Consider the following 16578-nt stretch of genomic DNA (forward strand, 5'->3'; position numbering starts at 1 on the left):
AATCTAGAAGAGAATTGGGGACAAAACTTGAATACTCTGCCTCACAGATCTCTTTCTGTGGCTGAGAGCACATGAGTGATACTGTCACCCAACAGAGTTAAACTTAAAAGGCACATAACAACCAACACAGACTCTAAAAGTACCAAAGAAATGTTTATGCCGGACAATTCATTAACCAGCAAATAAGGGTAGAACAGGGTGAATGAGAAACGCTGACAAGAGCCTCTAATCCCAGCACTCAGGAGGCAGAGGCAGAAGGACCTCTGAGTTTGAGGCCAGCCTAGTCTACAGATCCAAATTCAGGACAGCCAGGGCTACACAGAGAAACCATGTCTCTAAAATCCAAACTGAGAAATGCTGAAAAAGACTAACTGTTGGCTATTCATGCGTTCCCTGACATGGACTCCCCTTGTAAACTTTGTATACTCTGAGGGAAGGTGCGCCTGCCTGAGGAGCTCCAGCAGCCAGGCTGGGCCGTCCACTTCAAGTTTTGCCTGAGTTTCAAATTTTGTATCCTACGTGAGGTAGCCCCAATCTAAAAAGACACGGGTGGTATTTCATCCACTCACTTATAAGTGGCTATGAGCCAAAAAGTGCAGGATAGCCACGCTTATTTATACGTCCTGTATGCCTTACACTCACACCCAAAGGTAATTTCACGTAGTTTCTACCGTGCCTATTTGGAACTAAGCACACTCTGTCAGGTGAGGTCAGTTGTGAAATGGTCTACATATGACTTCATGCTAGCACTCAACAAGCCGCAGGCTGTTCAGCACTTGGATTTTAGACTTTCTTGTCATCAGTGCTTACTGCTGAAAATGCAGACTTCCAGCGTAAGCCTGGAGGCGCATCCAGGTGAGCCTGTAAGGGCTGTACAAGCTCTAATAGCCTCAACAGCTTCCTGAGCCTTGCCTGCCCAGCCCTTCCAACGGCTGCTGAGCTTCTAACCCAGAAAAGCCTTAGCATTTGGAAAACCTGGAAGGGCTGTTGCCCTAATTACAGTATAATGCTGACTTATTTCTCAAGGATTACTAACATGAACAGTTTTCATCAGTAAAATGAGAATAAACTGTCAAGTACCGTAATTGGCAACTGCTTTCCCGCCTTTCCTTCTTATTTCCTCCACAACCTTGTCTGCAGCCGAGGAGCCTTTACCAACTCCCTTGAAGTCTCCTCCTAAGTCATTCACTGCAATACAAAAACAAGCAAGTATGTTAGATATTAAATTCAAATTACTGGTGTATTTCTCCAGTGTGCCCATCTCCTCCCTCCATTATCGGCAATCTTACTGAACACGAGGTAAAACGTGTTATCACAGGCCTCTTGGCTGGGACGTAGCTCTGCTGTAGAGTCCTTGCCTCACTTATGCAAAGCCCAGATTCATCTCCAGCACCAAGAAAGCAAAGGTTTCAAAAAAACAGCAAAAAATCCTTAAGCATTTATGAATTCTTTACGTCACTAGGCTTTTCCTCTCCTGGAATGGAAAGGGATGTGACTTAACCCCTTTTGAAAAAAGCAACTGGAGGCGGGGATGAGTGGGTTAAGGGTGTGGAAAAAAAATCACTTCAAGAATAAATATACAAGAAAACAATGCAGAGGTTTCTGGAAACTTTACAACAAATACACAAAGTGGGCCTAAAAATAACCTAACGATGACTAGGGATGGGAGGCGGGGGTGGGGGGAATATGGAAGAAAGGTGAAGACCACACATGATTGATTTGATTGATACATGCTGTATGTGTATATAAAAATAACATGCTGAGCCCCATAAATACGCACAATCAAGTACATTAATAAAATTAAAAATTAAGAAGAAAACCACCAGCAATCTATTGGAAAGCACTTAGCCTAAAGAACTAAAGTCAAGAGAAAAAACAACCAGTCTACAAAGCGAGTCCAAGAAAGCCAAGGCTACACAGAGAAACCCTGTCTCAGAGAAAGAAAAAAAGTTAAAAAAAAAAAAAAAGCACAATAGAAACCCTCTTCAGATATTGCAGAGCCACTAGCACTGCAGCACCATTCACCGCAGCTGAGGTATAGATGCAACCCAACATCCGCGTCTGGCAAATAGACAAAGGAAGTAAACCCTAAGGACACTGTACTAGGTGAAGTAAGGCAACCAGAGATGGACAAGCACTAAACGGATCCCCTCATATGTGGTTTTTAGATTAGTCAAATTCATAGACTCACAGAATAGAAAGACAGTTGCCACAAACTGGAAAAAATTGGACCTGGGTAATGTTAATAGGCCTGAAGTTTCAGTTATGGAAGATGAATATTTACATAGACTTACTATGTAACATAGTGCCTATTTGTACTGTAAACTTAAAGCTGAGGTTAGCACTCACACTGTGTTCTTAATACAAAAGATACAAACTATAAAGTAACCTCCCCATGGCCAAAAAAAAAATTATTTAATGTAGGTGTGCATGCATAAATGTATATATATACATACTTATATATATATATATGTATGTATACATATATATACATATATTATGTGACTTCAAAACACTAAGCAGACAGAAATATTTGTAAAATTTTCCCAAAACACAATGTCATAATCTAGCATTCAGGAAAACATCTATTAAAAGAGATCACAAATTATATATGAAATTAATGTTTTTGGTCACTAGTTTATACCATAATTTCATCTATGTTTAACAAGTAAACGCACAAAATCTCCATACACTCACTTACACAATTGCTAACATCAACTATACACTGGCTATTTTCAGAGAAAATCTACAGTGCAACACATAATGCATGGGAAGAGTGCTGGCCCTCGGTTTCTAACTTACTGAAAGTTAAGTGAATAATGAAAGATGTTAGCGTAAAGGATACATCATGCCAAAGTAACCAGGTACTAGGGACAGATGACAAATGCAAGTGGCACAATAATTCAAGGGAAGTTTTATAAAATGGCATCCAAACACTAATGAAACATACAGAGCAATGCCAAGTAACTTAGAGTAAAACTATTTGAAGCCAAGATTGTACTGTGAGTGGGCCATTTCTGTAGGGCTGCCACATGATTTTGAAGAGTATAAACCTAACAAATGCTTACTACAAATGGTGAGAGGGTACACACTACAATTAATATTAATGAGTTTGGTTTGGGGGTTTTTTGTTTTTGTCTTTGTTTTCTGAATAAAAATGTTTCTTTTAAAAGTGAGGGTTCAAGGTGTAGTATATGACTAAGGAGATAAAGGGATGACAGAGGAAAAAAGCCAACACTTAGCCACATGTTAAAACAGCCACAATAAATGTGTTTTAAGTCCTTTTCTTTTGTTCTTTTTTAAAGAAATCTGTTTTCCTAAATTTAGGCAAGAATATGTCTTCCTAATCAAGTAATATTACCAGTCTTGATGAAAATTAAAACTTTCTGCAAAGACACAAATCATATATAGGTTTACATTAACCCTCAAAACATGGAAAGGGGGATGATTCTTCAAAATCTAAATTCTATTAATTGTTCTTCCCCATGCAATTATTCAAATAACAAAAAAGAACTAGCTAAAAATAATCAAATTTTAAGACAAGCAAGAGTTTTGATGACTCTTTCTAAATTAATTTTACATTTATAATTAAAATATAGTTATAACACTCTCCTCTTCCCTTTCCTCATTCTTAAAAAAAAAAAAATAAAGTAAAATAGCACAAGAACTTCCAAGACCAAACTGACAGATACAGCTTTTAAGTGGAGAGAGAACAGTTCCCCTGTGTAATGAAACACTGCTCCCAAGTGGAGACGTTAGAAAGTGCAGGTCAACACATAAACACCGAGAAAAAGGATAGTCAAAAGGTCTCCACATAAGAGGAATAAACTAACAAATTCATTCAATCACCAGCTCTCAATCCAGGGCTACAAACACCCTGTTCACATGCTGGATGGCTTGGATAGCAATAATTTTCAAATGCATCTGTAATCTAACATGAAAAGAACTGTTGGTACCCACACTATGCAGCATGGCGGCCACGTCGATGCATGGCAAAAGGTCCAGATGCAAAGGGAACAAGCCCAGAAGTGTATATTAATGTATGGTTCCCATCTTTTAATGATTATACACTGACACATTTAATGGATGAAAATACGGTTTGCACATTAACCCAGACTCTTAGACTATGTTAAATACAATTTTTAGTCTAGAAGCAGGACTTCCTACTACAAGAGCACTTTGTTCCCCTGTCACACACAAGCTACTCAGCCTTAAAAATAAACAATCATTTCTACTCAGAAAATCTGAGGAGGCTGGAGAGATGGCTCAGAGGTTAAGAGTACTGCCTGCTCTTCCAAAGGTCCTGAGTTCAATTCCAGAAAAGGAGGGGGCGGACCTGAGCATGTTTGCTTGAGGAAAATACAGAGGAAAGGTACAGCACGCGCTCCTCTAGAGTGCATGCCATGCGTGGGGAAATCATGGCAGCTCAGATAGTGTTCTCAGCTGGACCAATCACAAGTTTCTAAAGCGTGATTGCTATATTTGTAAATTCTCCATTTTAAAATTCCTTTCAAGGGCCAGGTGTCCTGGCATGTGCTTGTAATGCTAGCACATGGGAGGCAGAGGAAAGAGGACCAAGCGTTTCAAAGTCCACAGTGAATTCTAGACCAACCTGGACTACATCAGGTCCAAAAAAAATAAGATTAGCTCATGTCCTGGAAGGGTTTGTTTGTTTGTTTGCTTCTTAAGCAAATTATTTTCCTCTTTTCTTGTTATTTTAAATACATAAGTAAGTTAGCTGGGCAGTCTATTCAGGGTTATAGAAGTTTTGTTCTGTTTGTTGGGTTGGAGGAGGGGGTCCTCCCAAAAATCTGCTCGCGCTCGCTCTCTCTCTCTCTCTCTCTCTCTCTCTCTCTCTCTCTCTCTCTCTCTCTCTCTCTCTCATGCGCACACACACACACACACACATACAGCACTCCACAATCCACTTCTCACAGTGTTGTCTATTATGCTTGTCAATCTGAAGCACAGTCATACATTCCAGCCCTTGTTTTAACTCACATTTCTTTGCGCAATATTGAATGATCACTTTACTCTCATGAGCTGATTAGTCATTAATAACCTCTACCCCTTTGCCTGCTTACCTCACCACAAGTTATTTGGGGATGTTTCTCTAGGATCTTTGGGTTGGTTGGCTGGTTAGGTTTTTTGTTATTGTTAGTTTGGTTTTTGATTTTCTTCAAGACAGGGTTTCTCTGGCTGCCCTGGGACTTGCTCTGTAGACCAGGCTGGCCTATCAAAGGTTGAAAAGGAAAAAAGGTCCTACCTGAGTGTAGAAAGGTCCCACCTGAGTGTATCATAGCATTGTTTTTCAGTGTTTTGTGTAAACCTTATAGGAAAGTCTGGATTTATCCATAATTATTTCATCTGCTGTGCAAGCCATGGTTCTTGGAAATGGGTTTTCTCATTCCTTCTCTGTCCTTTGCCCTGGCACATTATGATTCCTTAGATGAAGCTAATAAGAAGTATTGAGAAACATGAGCCAGACATAGTGATGCACATTTGTAATCACAGCGCTTGGGAGGCTGAGGCAAGAAAATCTAAGATCAGAGGCCAGCCTGGGCTACAAAGATGAGGACTACATCAGCATGAACTATGAAATTTTGTCTCAAAAGATAAACAGACAAAAAGGACGGGAGGGGAGGGGAGAGAAATATGCCTTGGTTTCCTATTATCAGGGCCGTTAAACCAGAACTGAAGAAATAAAAATACAGCACACTTTTGTGCTGTGTGTTTTTGCAGGGGATTTATGTACGTGCAGATGGGCATCTGCCCAGATGTGTGGATGTCAAATGTCAACCTTTGATGTGGTTGCCCATCTTCCTTAGTTTTGAGACAGGGTCTCTCCTTGGCCTGGCACTCACTGACTAGGCTAACTGGCTGAGGAGCCTCAGGTATCTGAATGGCTAGCTTCCCAAGTGCTGAGATTGCAGCCCCCTGAGCCACTACGCCCAGCATTCTCTCTCAACGTGGTTTCTGGGACTCTAACTTCTGACCTCATGCTTACACAGTGAGCATTTTTACCAGCTTTGCCATCTCTCCAGGACAGCTCACTTTTACTTTGCATAACTTTTGTCTTTCTCCAGTTCTGAAAAGCACCGGCAGTAAGGCATTCAGTTTTGCCTTCAATTTCATGACGATTCTCCAGCTGTTTACTGAGCTCCCTCCCAGCTTGGATCCAGTGCCCTGCCAGGTACGTCACGCTATAAACTTTAGGTTTGTAGTGAGAAGCTGCCAGACTCTCTGATGAACTCTCTATTCCCCCTTCCGTCCTTTGTGTCATTTTGTACCTAAACTGCTGAACGCTTGCCTCCGATTGATCCTAACACAGCTTCACTGCCGCTAGAGCCACAGTCCAAGGTAGCGGTTATAGTCTTAGTACCTTGCTCAAATCTGTAGTGAGTTTCCTGTTACTCATTAGCCAACTCTGAAGATGTCGTATAGCCTAGGCTCACTCCAGGGCTTTTGTTAATCACAAGTTGCCTTTCCACTATAGCTTATACAGAAATTTCTTCTAACTTTGCACTTCTCCACCCACCCAGTAAGAGTAATACTGATGTAATTTAAAGAGTAATGCATAACTTACACATATTCATGTTCATCTAACATTCAAAGGATTTGTCACCAAGTCATATCCAGTTCCACTGACAATCGAAATGAAAGTCAGCAAGATGACTCAGTGGGTAAAGGAACTTATTACCAAGCCTGACAACGGAGGTTCGATTCCCAGGACTCACGTTGGGGAAAGGAGAGAACTACCTCCTACAAGCTGTCCTCTGAACTCTACATGTACATTATGGCATGCACACCCCCACCCTACATACATACAAACTGATGATGATGATGATGATGATGATGTAATTTGAAAATTGTTTTAAAAAGAATTACTTTGGGGCTAGAGACATAGCTCAGTGGAAAAGCACTTGCCCAGCATGCATAAGATTGAATTTCCAGAAAAGGCGAAAGGTCATTTCCTTCAGCTGGAGATGGAACAGTAGAAACGGTGTGTATGCAGCAGGCACAAGCCTTGGGTTTAATGCCTAGCACCACCCACAGCCCCAAACAGCATTTCATTAACTTCACAATAGCTTGGCCCCAATGGGTTTTTTAAAACCAGTTTATGTTTATGTCCTGACTACTACCAAAAAAAATTTTTAGTGTATGTATTTGGGGAGGCACACAGGGGCCATGGGCTCATGTGAAGGCAGAAGGGAAATCTGAAGAGAAGGATTCAGTTCTCTGACTTAAGCCCCTTCTACTAGATAGGTCCTGGGGAAGGAGTCATGAGGCTCCTCTGAAAGGCCCTAAACCTGCGGAGCAAGCTCACTGGCCCCCAAAAGTAATTTTAAATGTAAACTATCTATAATCCCAGTACTTAGGAGTGAAGGCAAGAGGATCAGGAGTTCAAGGGCAGGCTAGGTTATATGACAATAATATCTGCTTCAAAAGAGAGACAAAAGAAAAATTAACAAGGTGTATTTCACTGTGTGTGTGTGTGTGTGTGTGATGTGCACATATACATATTTACGTTACAGAAAGACAAGCTCCTACAAGGCATAGCCAGCAGTTGCTGAGGACCTTGTGAGGTTTCTTGTTTGTTTGTTTGTTTTGTTTTTCGAGACAGGGTCTCTCTAGCCTTGGCTGTCCTGGACTCACTTTGTAGATCAAGCTGACCTGGAACTCACTGCAATCCACCTGCCCCTGCCTCCCAAGTGCTGGGATTAAAGGCGTGTGCCACCACCACCAGGCATGAAGCTTCTTAAACTACACTTGACTGCCAGAGAACAGAGTAGCAGAGTATTGTTCCCACTGTATGGGGGGGGGGGGGGGGGAGAGACAGTAGCCTTGGCTCAGGAGAAATCTTTTCTAGAATGGCTACAAATGTATCTAAATATGTGAAGGGCTCAGAAGGGACGAGCCATTGGGAAAACAAACTCCTTGACTAGCTTCCTGACTTGACCTGCTCCTGCTGCTAAAAGCATGTGCCAAGCCTTCTTTAATCCCAGGACTTGGAAGACAAAGGCAGGCAGATCCTGTGTGTTTGAGGCCAGCCTGGTCTACAAAGTGAGTCCAGGACAGCCAGGACTACAAGAGAAGCCCTGTCTCAAAAAAAAAAAAAAAAGACTGGGAAGTTACTAAACATAACTTTTACCCTTCTAGTGATTAGAATGCCCCCAAATGATTCCCTGATGAAGACTGGACTCTATTTCCTTACTGGTGTCTTTTGGCCACACCCTCCAGAAGGGAAGAAGGCTAAGACTAAATGACAAAAGGAGACAAAATACAAAGGAGAACTCCCTTCAACCCTGATCCCTTTAGATGGGTGCTATCTCATTCAGGAGGGCAGAGTTTTGCTGACTCAATCCTCTTCAAAAGGCTACACCTCAGCACAATTGGGATCCAGTTTCAATAATGTCAGTCAAGCCTTAGCAATCCCTCTAATTGATTTTCTTTGCCTCACCAGGAAGGAGGCAAACATCTCCTTAAAGGAGAAGAAAACTAAGCCAACCTCTTCCTGCTTCTCTGTCCTCAGTGCTACCGTGCACCTGTGCAGGGAGAAGGTTTAGATCTCACATCCGGACAGGAACACGGAGCAGCAGGGGCTCATTTAATCTCTAAATCTAACATTCTGTTTTCTGTGGGGGAACTACACTGTCAGAGACCAACAGTGGATGTACAGTGGAGACTGATCACTCAAGGAGGATCAAGAGTTGAAGGCCATCCTTGACTACAGACTAAATTCTGGGCCAGCCTGGGCTACATATGACAGTGACAGAGAGAGAGGAAGAGATAAATAGAAAAGGGAGATATGTTTTCAACTTACGCCTGACCTTCATCTCAGAACGCTGCTGCGATCGCCTACTGCAAATCTAATAGAAATGTCCCTGTCTGCCACCTGTTCCTCCCTCATTCTTCCCTGTCTTAGGAAATGAACACTATTCATTTCTCAGATATTCAACTCAAAAACCCTGGAGTCATCCTTGACTTTTCTTTCCCTTACAATTCATACCCATTCAGCAGATCCCATCCCACCTAATACACCTGGAGTTTAACCTCCATCCCTATCATCCTTTCTAAACCACCATCACTTCTTGCATAGATTTATGGTGTGTTTTTAACTACCATAACTAATTGACTAAAGCAGACTACTTTATATAGCAGGGGCCCACTGAAACCTAATCTCCTCCAGTGGTGCCACCTCAAAACACCATTATGAGACTAGGCTTCACCATTTTAACACACACACAGACACACACACACACTGATGAAAAAGTTAATTTTAAAAAGGCTTTTAAACAAGATTTCACGTTGACCAATGAATTCAGTCCAGTTCTGGCACACACTGTGTGTGCCTGGTACTTGGTGTAATGCTGGCTCCTTTAGCTTTTTCTCTATAAAGGTCTTCGACTTTTCACACAATTTAATCTCACTATAACCCTAGAGATTAGGGAAAGTAGCTACAAAGAGATTATGTAATTAGGCAATAGAAGCAGGATTTGAACTTTCACCTGCTTTCCAGGGCACAAGGGTGGAAACACTGTGCAGCCCACAGGAGCTAAAGATCTGCTTTACCCACTATTATGGGAGTACAGCCCAGAAAGGAAGCCACGCCCATCTTACTTCCTAAGAACGTAACGTAATTCTCCAAGATGCTGCCTCCTCAGTGCGAAGGAACAAAACTTTCCGACTTTTCAACTAAAGTTCCTGCTAGAAGACCTCAATCTATCTTACATTCAAGCTCAAGCTAGAACTTTACTTGGAGAACTGGGTACAGCTCACCTCCCTTCAGTTCTCAGCACCTAGCTCAGGCATGTGCACACCTTTACTGACACATGTAATGTGTACAAAACCAATGTGCAGTGGTAGGATGTAAGTCCTATGCTCTGGGATTTACAGGTGTGTGCTATCATATGGGGCTTAAAGCAAGGTTTGAAATTAAGTTTGTATCTTAACTGGAAAAGAAAATTTTATGCCCAAATTTAAATATTCCAAAATGTGGACAGGAGAGATGGCTCAGAGGTTAAGAGCACTGACTGCTCTTCCAGAGGTCCTGAGTTAAATTCCCAGTAACCACATGGTGGCTCACAACCATCTATAATGTGATCTGGTGCCCTCTTCTGGCATGTAGGTGTTACATGCAGACAGAACAGTGTATACAGAATTAAATGAATCTTTTTTTTTAATCCCAAAATACTTTATAATGCGGAATATAAAACGTAACATTTGTAATATGAAATTAGAAAACATCCAAAAATGATGCCCCTAGCTTCAGGCTTGGCTAAAGGACTTGGTCACAGAAATCGGCGTGGAAAAAGCACACCACTTCTCAGCAGGAGATTCTACAGCCAACCAACAGCTAGTTCCAGCATGTCATTTAGGGTTTCTACCACAGTCCATCATCACAGGAAGTCAGGACAGAAACCCCAACAGGATGGGAACTTGAGAGGCAGGAGCTGGTGCAGAGATCATAGAGGAGAGCTGCTCCCGGCTTGTCCTCATGGCTTGCTCAGCCTGCTTTCTTATGGAACCCAGGACCACCAGCCCAGGGATGGCCCCACCCACAATGGACTGGGCCCTTCCCCATCAGTCACTGATTAAGAAAAAGCTTTACAGGCTTACCTACAGCCCAATTGATCTGGCACACAGCACTATATCACCTCTGACCCAATAGCAATGGTCAAGGTAAGAGCTAATCTGCCACCTGGGATCGCACCACAAGAACAGCTGAACAGTCATAAAGAAAAGAATATCTATCTATCTCAACAAGCCATTACGATGTTAGACCGTAAACTCACTGTAATCTAGCAATGATTTAGATCAGAGACAAGCTACTTAATTTTTGAGGTCTTATACTTATCACCATCCCAAGCCAAACATAGGATATACAATGGCTCAATCTTCCAGAACCAAGGTAAACCAAACCATCACGATGAACAAAAAACAGTAACAAAAAGGTCAGTGCTATACATCGAAGCACTGAAGCAAGGTGTCTATGCACTGTTTTAAATGCTAAAAAAAAAGAGCAGGGTGCTGCTTAATGAAGAACAAAATACCTTGTGACCCATAAAGTTCCCAGGAACATCTCAGATGAGAAAAGGGTAAGCAGCTGTCAAAAAGGTCGGCCGTTTCAAGCCTGGTGTGGTCGTGCACACCTGTGATCAACCCCAGCATTTGGGAGGTCAAGGCAGAAAAACTGCAAGCTGAATGCCAGGCAAGGTTAGCAACAAATCCCAGGACAGGCTGGGCTACAAAGAACTGTCTTGAAATTTAAGAGTGTGTAGGGTATGTGGGGGGTAGGGGGGAGAGGGGGGTATCTGTCTGTCTGTCTTTCTGTCTGTAGCTTCACAAAGCTTTAATACCTAACTAAAACCATTTTTTTCTGTTGTGTTTAGCAAATATTTTAATTCTGCCTGCTTGGACTTTTAGCTAGGACTTATTGCAATATCACAGTAACCAAGGCAATAAGAGAATAAATAGACATTTTGTCCTTGTATATTTGGTCTCTTCTTTGAATTCAAATACTTGTCATCTGAATTGAACATATTCAAAGGTTATAGGAACATAAGCACTGATGCATAGATGCTTATGTCACTTTAGTGTATTTCCTTTAGAACTCTGAAAAAGAGTCTGACTGTAGACCCCAAGCTTGCCTGCTCTGAAATTACTTATGAAATAATATTTGAGATTTTGGGATGAGTGATGTCTATGCAACTTTGTGTTTCGTTTGTTGTCCTGGGAATTTTGGGTTGGTTTGGGAGGTGGGGGGACTATTTGCTCGTTTGTTTTGGTTTTTGAGAGAGGTTCTCATGTAGCTTTAGCTGGCCTTGAACTCACTATGCTGCCTTGAACTTCTGATCTTCCTGTGTCCACCTCCTAACTGCTAGGATTACAAGAATCCCCATTATCCCTGGTCTGGAATAAGTTTACATACTATGTAAGGGACAAGAAAATCCTCATACAGCCCCTTGTCCAGAAAAGAACATGTCAACAATAAAAGCACCAGTGACCAAGATGTCCTCTTTCCAGAAGGAAATATTCTAGGGTCCTTTAGGAGATTGGAAAGATCAAACAAGATGCGTGAAAATTCAAAAAGTGAGTAGAATTTCCACGATAAACACACAGGCTAGAGGTAAAGTACGAAGAACTTAATAGTACATGAAGACAGATGAAACATGTGTCTTCAGGCCTGGGCACGAAACACCCTCAAAAAGACGCGACAAAGGGAGACTAAAATACACAGCCTTGCCAAACCTCACAGTGTCCAAAATTTAGGCGGCCACTGCCAGCCAACAGTTTTATCCTAGGAAATATGCCCCGAAGTATCGTCCGGCCAGAGCTTCTGCCCTACACACACCCCCTGCGCTGGCACTCACTCACCCCCAACTTCCAAACACACGATGCCAATCCTAACCACGCAGGTATTCTTCAAACCCCCAGCATTTTTTTAAATTTTTAAAAGTTTTAAAAGGCTTTCCATTGAGACAGTTTTGGGGGGGGAAAAAAAAAAAGAAAAGAAAAGAAAAAAAGTAACTCATAGTTATGGCTTCCTGTCTCCCTTCAACTTTCAACTATTTCTTACTTTGACCAAGGTACTCACCCAGGGCTTCTCCTTTAATCTCTTATTAGAAGATAAGCCTGTACCTCAAAAAGTGAAGAATGTTTATACCTCTTTATCAATTCTTCTAAATGAGAACGTGTACAAAAGTAGCTTACTTTAGAAAAGCAGGCCATGGTGGTGAATACCTGTAACCTCAGCAAGCCAAGGCTAAATAAGATTCTGCTTTAAAAAGAAAGTAATAGATATCCAACCTTTAGAAAGAAAAAAGTTAGCCTTAAACTAAAAATATCTCTGACAGAAGCACAAATTGTGGAATTAAATCTTAATTAAGTATGCCTCAGAAGGACAAAGGGCACTTGTGAAAACTGTAGTTTTGCTAACAGGTACTAATTGAAAGGAAAAATACAACTTACCAACAACTAATGCTCCTCTTTCTGCAAATGCCAGGGCATAAGCTCGGCCCAATCCTAATCAGAAACAAAATAAACATAAAGTTGAAAAATATTAGTGTAATTAGTTTAGTCCATGAAACTTGATCTCCATTTTGAAATAATAAGTCAACAAATTAGTTAAAATAGTAGAAGATGGCATCTTCATTGGTACTGTCAGCGACCTCTCCACCCTCCTCTGACTGCAAAAGTTAAAGTTAAAACCATGTTTTTCCACCCATTTCCCAGCATTCTCCCTGGCCTCCAGAATAGCAAATATGAACTGGAGTCCACCACTAGATGCATTTGCATGAAATTTTAAAAGTATAAGGAGTCAGATACCACCTTACCCAGACTCTGCTGCTTGCTGCGTAAGCAACTGCTTCTCTTCAAATGACCTCTGGACTTAAAAAAACAAAACAAAACAAAAAAACAAAAACAAAAAACTGCCTGAAGGGGCAACTTCTTGACCTATCTCCTAGTCCTTGAATGGCAGCCTCCATACCTCAGGTCCCTGATGCCCTAGGCTACTTGGATAATAACAGAGATCGAAGACAGCTCAAGGGCATGAGTTCCAAAACGTCACCTCAAACCCAAATTCTTCTGCTGAATTCTTTCTTATTCTAAAATATCTAGTGACTTCTATAACCTGTGCTGAACCTTGACTACGAAACTGTCATCTACAAAGCATTTTAACCCTGAATATATGAGGCTGACAAGTAGTGATAACCTTTTGGGGTAGAAGATTTCTCTCTGGCTTAAACTATTTTACCTTCCCCTCCCCCCCCCCCCAATTTTAATTGACACATTTAATTGATAAGTGAAGAAGCTTAATAAGAAATTTATATCTAGGATAAACTGACAAACATACAAATAAATATACAGGTGGAGGAAGGAAGGCCAGGAGCTGAAAGCCAGCTTGGGCTTGACGACAGCCTGTCTCAACAATAGCAAGTGGTAAAGGAGCGCCCTTTTAAGTACAGGAGTGAGAGGTCGAAGGCTAATTAAGTCAGTACCATGCACACATGGTAGTAAGAGGCCACTCACTGGTGTGAAACTAATGAAGGAATCTCACGGCCAAACATCTACCCGAGCGTGAGTTATTGCGTTCTCTGTCCTTTAAAATTAGCCCTGTTTCAATCCCAATTCTCTGTTTTGAAATTAAAGACTGGCAGCTTCCCCACTGGCTAGCTCACTTCAGAAATGCCTTTGTTCTCAAGTTCTCCTCTATGCCCGTGTTATCTCTGGATCACCTCTCGCCCTTTCACACACATGAGTTGGCGACCTTTGCCACAATTCTGGTGAACTTTGGTGGGTAGCCCTCTCAAGTCCTTGAATCATGACGCAGAAGAAAACAAACACTAAACGACTGACCATTCAAAGTCAAGTGGCTGGTATCTCAACTCCTTGGGTGGAATGCCAGGCCCAAGAAGTCTTTTTAAGCCCACGTGTGACTTGACAGAGGCCTAAGCGTCCAAAGGCAGCAAAAGTCACAGTCTATGCCCACACACAGGGGAGAGGGCGAACTTTTACCCAGCTGCGCACCCGGCAACCAGGCTGACACCTCCCCCTGGGAAAGGCGCGGGCCTTAGAAGCTCCCCTCCCGGCTTGGCACCCTGGAGCACCTCCGGCTTGCCCAGTGGCCAGGTGTCCCCAGTGTCCCTCTGTGCCCGGCCCACGCATGTCCCTTCCCGATTCAGCACCAGCGCTGCAGCCCCGCCATCCCGACTACAGGCCCGGTGCGAGGCTCACCTCCCCCGGCGCCTGTGACCAGAACCACACGTCCGTCGAACCTCAGCGGCGAAGCCATGAGTCTAGCCTGCACCACGCACACACTGGCAATGCCCCTGGTACACTTTGCAAGACCAGGACAGCGGGGCGGGGAGGGGAGGGGCGGGACACCAGCGAGTGACCTGCGGGTTTCAGGAAACTGGCCTCTGTGTTTTCAAGTGCGCCTGCGTGGGTCTGCCTAGGCATCATGGGAAATGTAGTCCAGTAGGAGTCCACTTAGTGGGAAAAATCTGTCCAAGAGACGCGACTTGGAAATTCTTTTAGAAAAGAGCGCTGCCAATATCTGTGTGGCGAAATAGCTTATAACGCCCTCTACTTGCATATATTTCCCTATAGTTTCATCGTTCATTTAACGTGTTCTGAGTTCAGCCATTGACCCAGATAAACAGTTCTTGGCTTCCATGCGGGAGAAGTTTTTTGAAGTAGCGTCTAAAAAAGAAAGTTACCCTTCGCCGTGATCAAGACTTCTCAGAGTGTATCCCGTGGATCTACTATATGAAAACTACTCCGAAACTGTGAAAATACAGAATCCTGGACCCTATCCGCACTACTGCCTTCCCCAAACAGACACAGTGAACAAGAACAAAAACAAAACAAAACAGAAAAAAAAAGTGCTTCTAAATGAGTTTAGTATTTACATGTTGGGAACACCAAATTACATAGTCAGTCAGTCAGTAAATATTGAGCAGCTCGATCTTTGACACAAATTTACAGATGAGCAAAAAGGCTACTGAAGTTGTTGATAGTATCGTGCTTAACTTTTCTTTAGCACTGCAGCCTGACAGTACTCGTGAGAAAAGTGTGTAAGTGAGCTGATGAAATAAAGGAACACTACGCACCTTTGAAGGGAAGAAAGATAAAAGAAAGAACGTCAGGAGGAAGTGAAGCAGAGGGGAAGTGTTTAAATAACGAGGGAGGAGAGGGGGGAGGGAAGCTGGCGGGGGCGGGGCATTACAAGGCAGGGAGATACTGGCCAGGTTGGGATGGGAAGAGAATGGAGCCACAAAACTAAACAGAGCTAGTTAGACCATATTTCAATGTATGGATTTCATGTAGAAAAAATGGATCTGAGCAGGATTCCTTCAGAGAGTGGTTAGAATACATTTACTTACAGAAAGCTCACTTTGTCGTCTTTAAGGAGGGTTAGGTAGAGATGGGCAAGAACATGTAAAAGACCTAAGAAGAGTTAAAATAGGACAGAAGAGGAAATATTGAACAGGAGAATTTTGGATGCATTTTGAATGGAGTGACTAGGTCTTTATGGCTTGCTGGAAGTGAGGAAGAAGCAACTGGAAAGCCGACTCTTACAGCGCACACTCTTCACCAGAACAAGCAGTGGGAAGAGCCGCTCCTGAAGGAGACTCTGGCTTCAGGCTGAGGCAGCTGTGTCGGGGAAAGGGGGTGTAGATTTTGGGGTGGGTCCCTAGCCAACAACTTAAGTACTGAGATCCAGAAACATGGTCTCAGCCCTCCAGCAGAGCAAGAGGAGGAGCTGCCTAACGCAAACCTTCAGCTCCAAAGTTCATGTCCTTTCACCGACAGCTCAGAACTAAGCCAGCACTTTGTTCTCTGAGCCACCTTGTCCACATCTGCTTATCACATCTGACCCTTGAATCCCCATGTTCACTGAAACCCAAGATCAGCTCAAAGAGCACACAGGACTCAAGATAAAAGGTGGGTGAGGGAACTCATCTCAACGGTGGAAGGTTTGTCTGGCACGAGTGATACCCTGGATTCAACATTAGAAAAACAAAACAACAGCAAGAACAAAAAACACTAAGAAAATTTAAAGCTCAAAGC

General features: G+C 42.6%; 1 protein-coding gene across 1 annotated transcript in view; it reads right to left on the reverse strand.

The window, feature by feature from the left end:
• The window catches only part of HSD17B4 (hydroxysteroid 17-beta dehydrogenase 4), a 68273-nt gene extending 53368 nt beyond the window's left edge, over positions 1-14905 (reverse strand). Inside the window, exons 1-4 of the mRNA XM_084778809.1 lie at positions 14740-14905; positions 12973-13026; positions 1081-1188; positions 1-3 (exon numbers count right to left, since the gene is read on the reverse strand). The exon at positions 1-3 is cut by the window's left edge and continues 57 nt beyond it. Of these exons, the coding sequence (XP_084634935.1) occupies positions 1-3; positions 1081-1188; positions 12973-13026; positions 14740-14797 (223 nt within the window). The 5' untranslated portion in view covers positions 14798-14905. The remainder of the gene's footprint in view (positions 4-1080; positions 1189-12972; positions 13027-14739) is intronic.
• Positions 14906-16578: the final 1673 nt, after the last annotated feature.

This window comes from Acomys minous (assembly GCF_964271855.1).
Source record: "Acomys minous genome assembly, chromosome: 4".
In the NCBI taxonomy this organism is placed as follows: Eukaryota; Metazoa; Chordata; class Mammalia; order Rodentia; family Muridae; genus Acomys; species Acomys minous.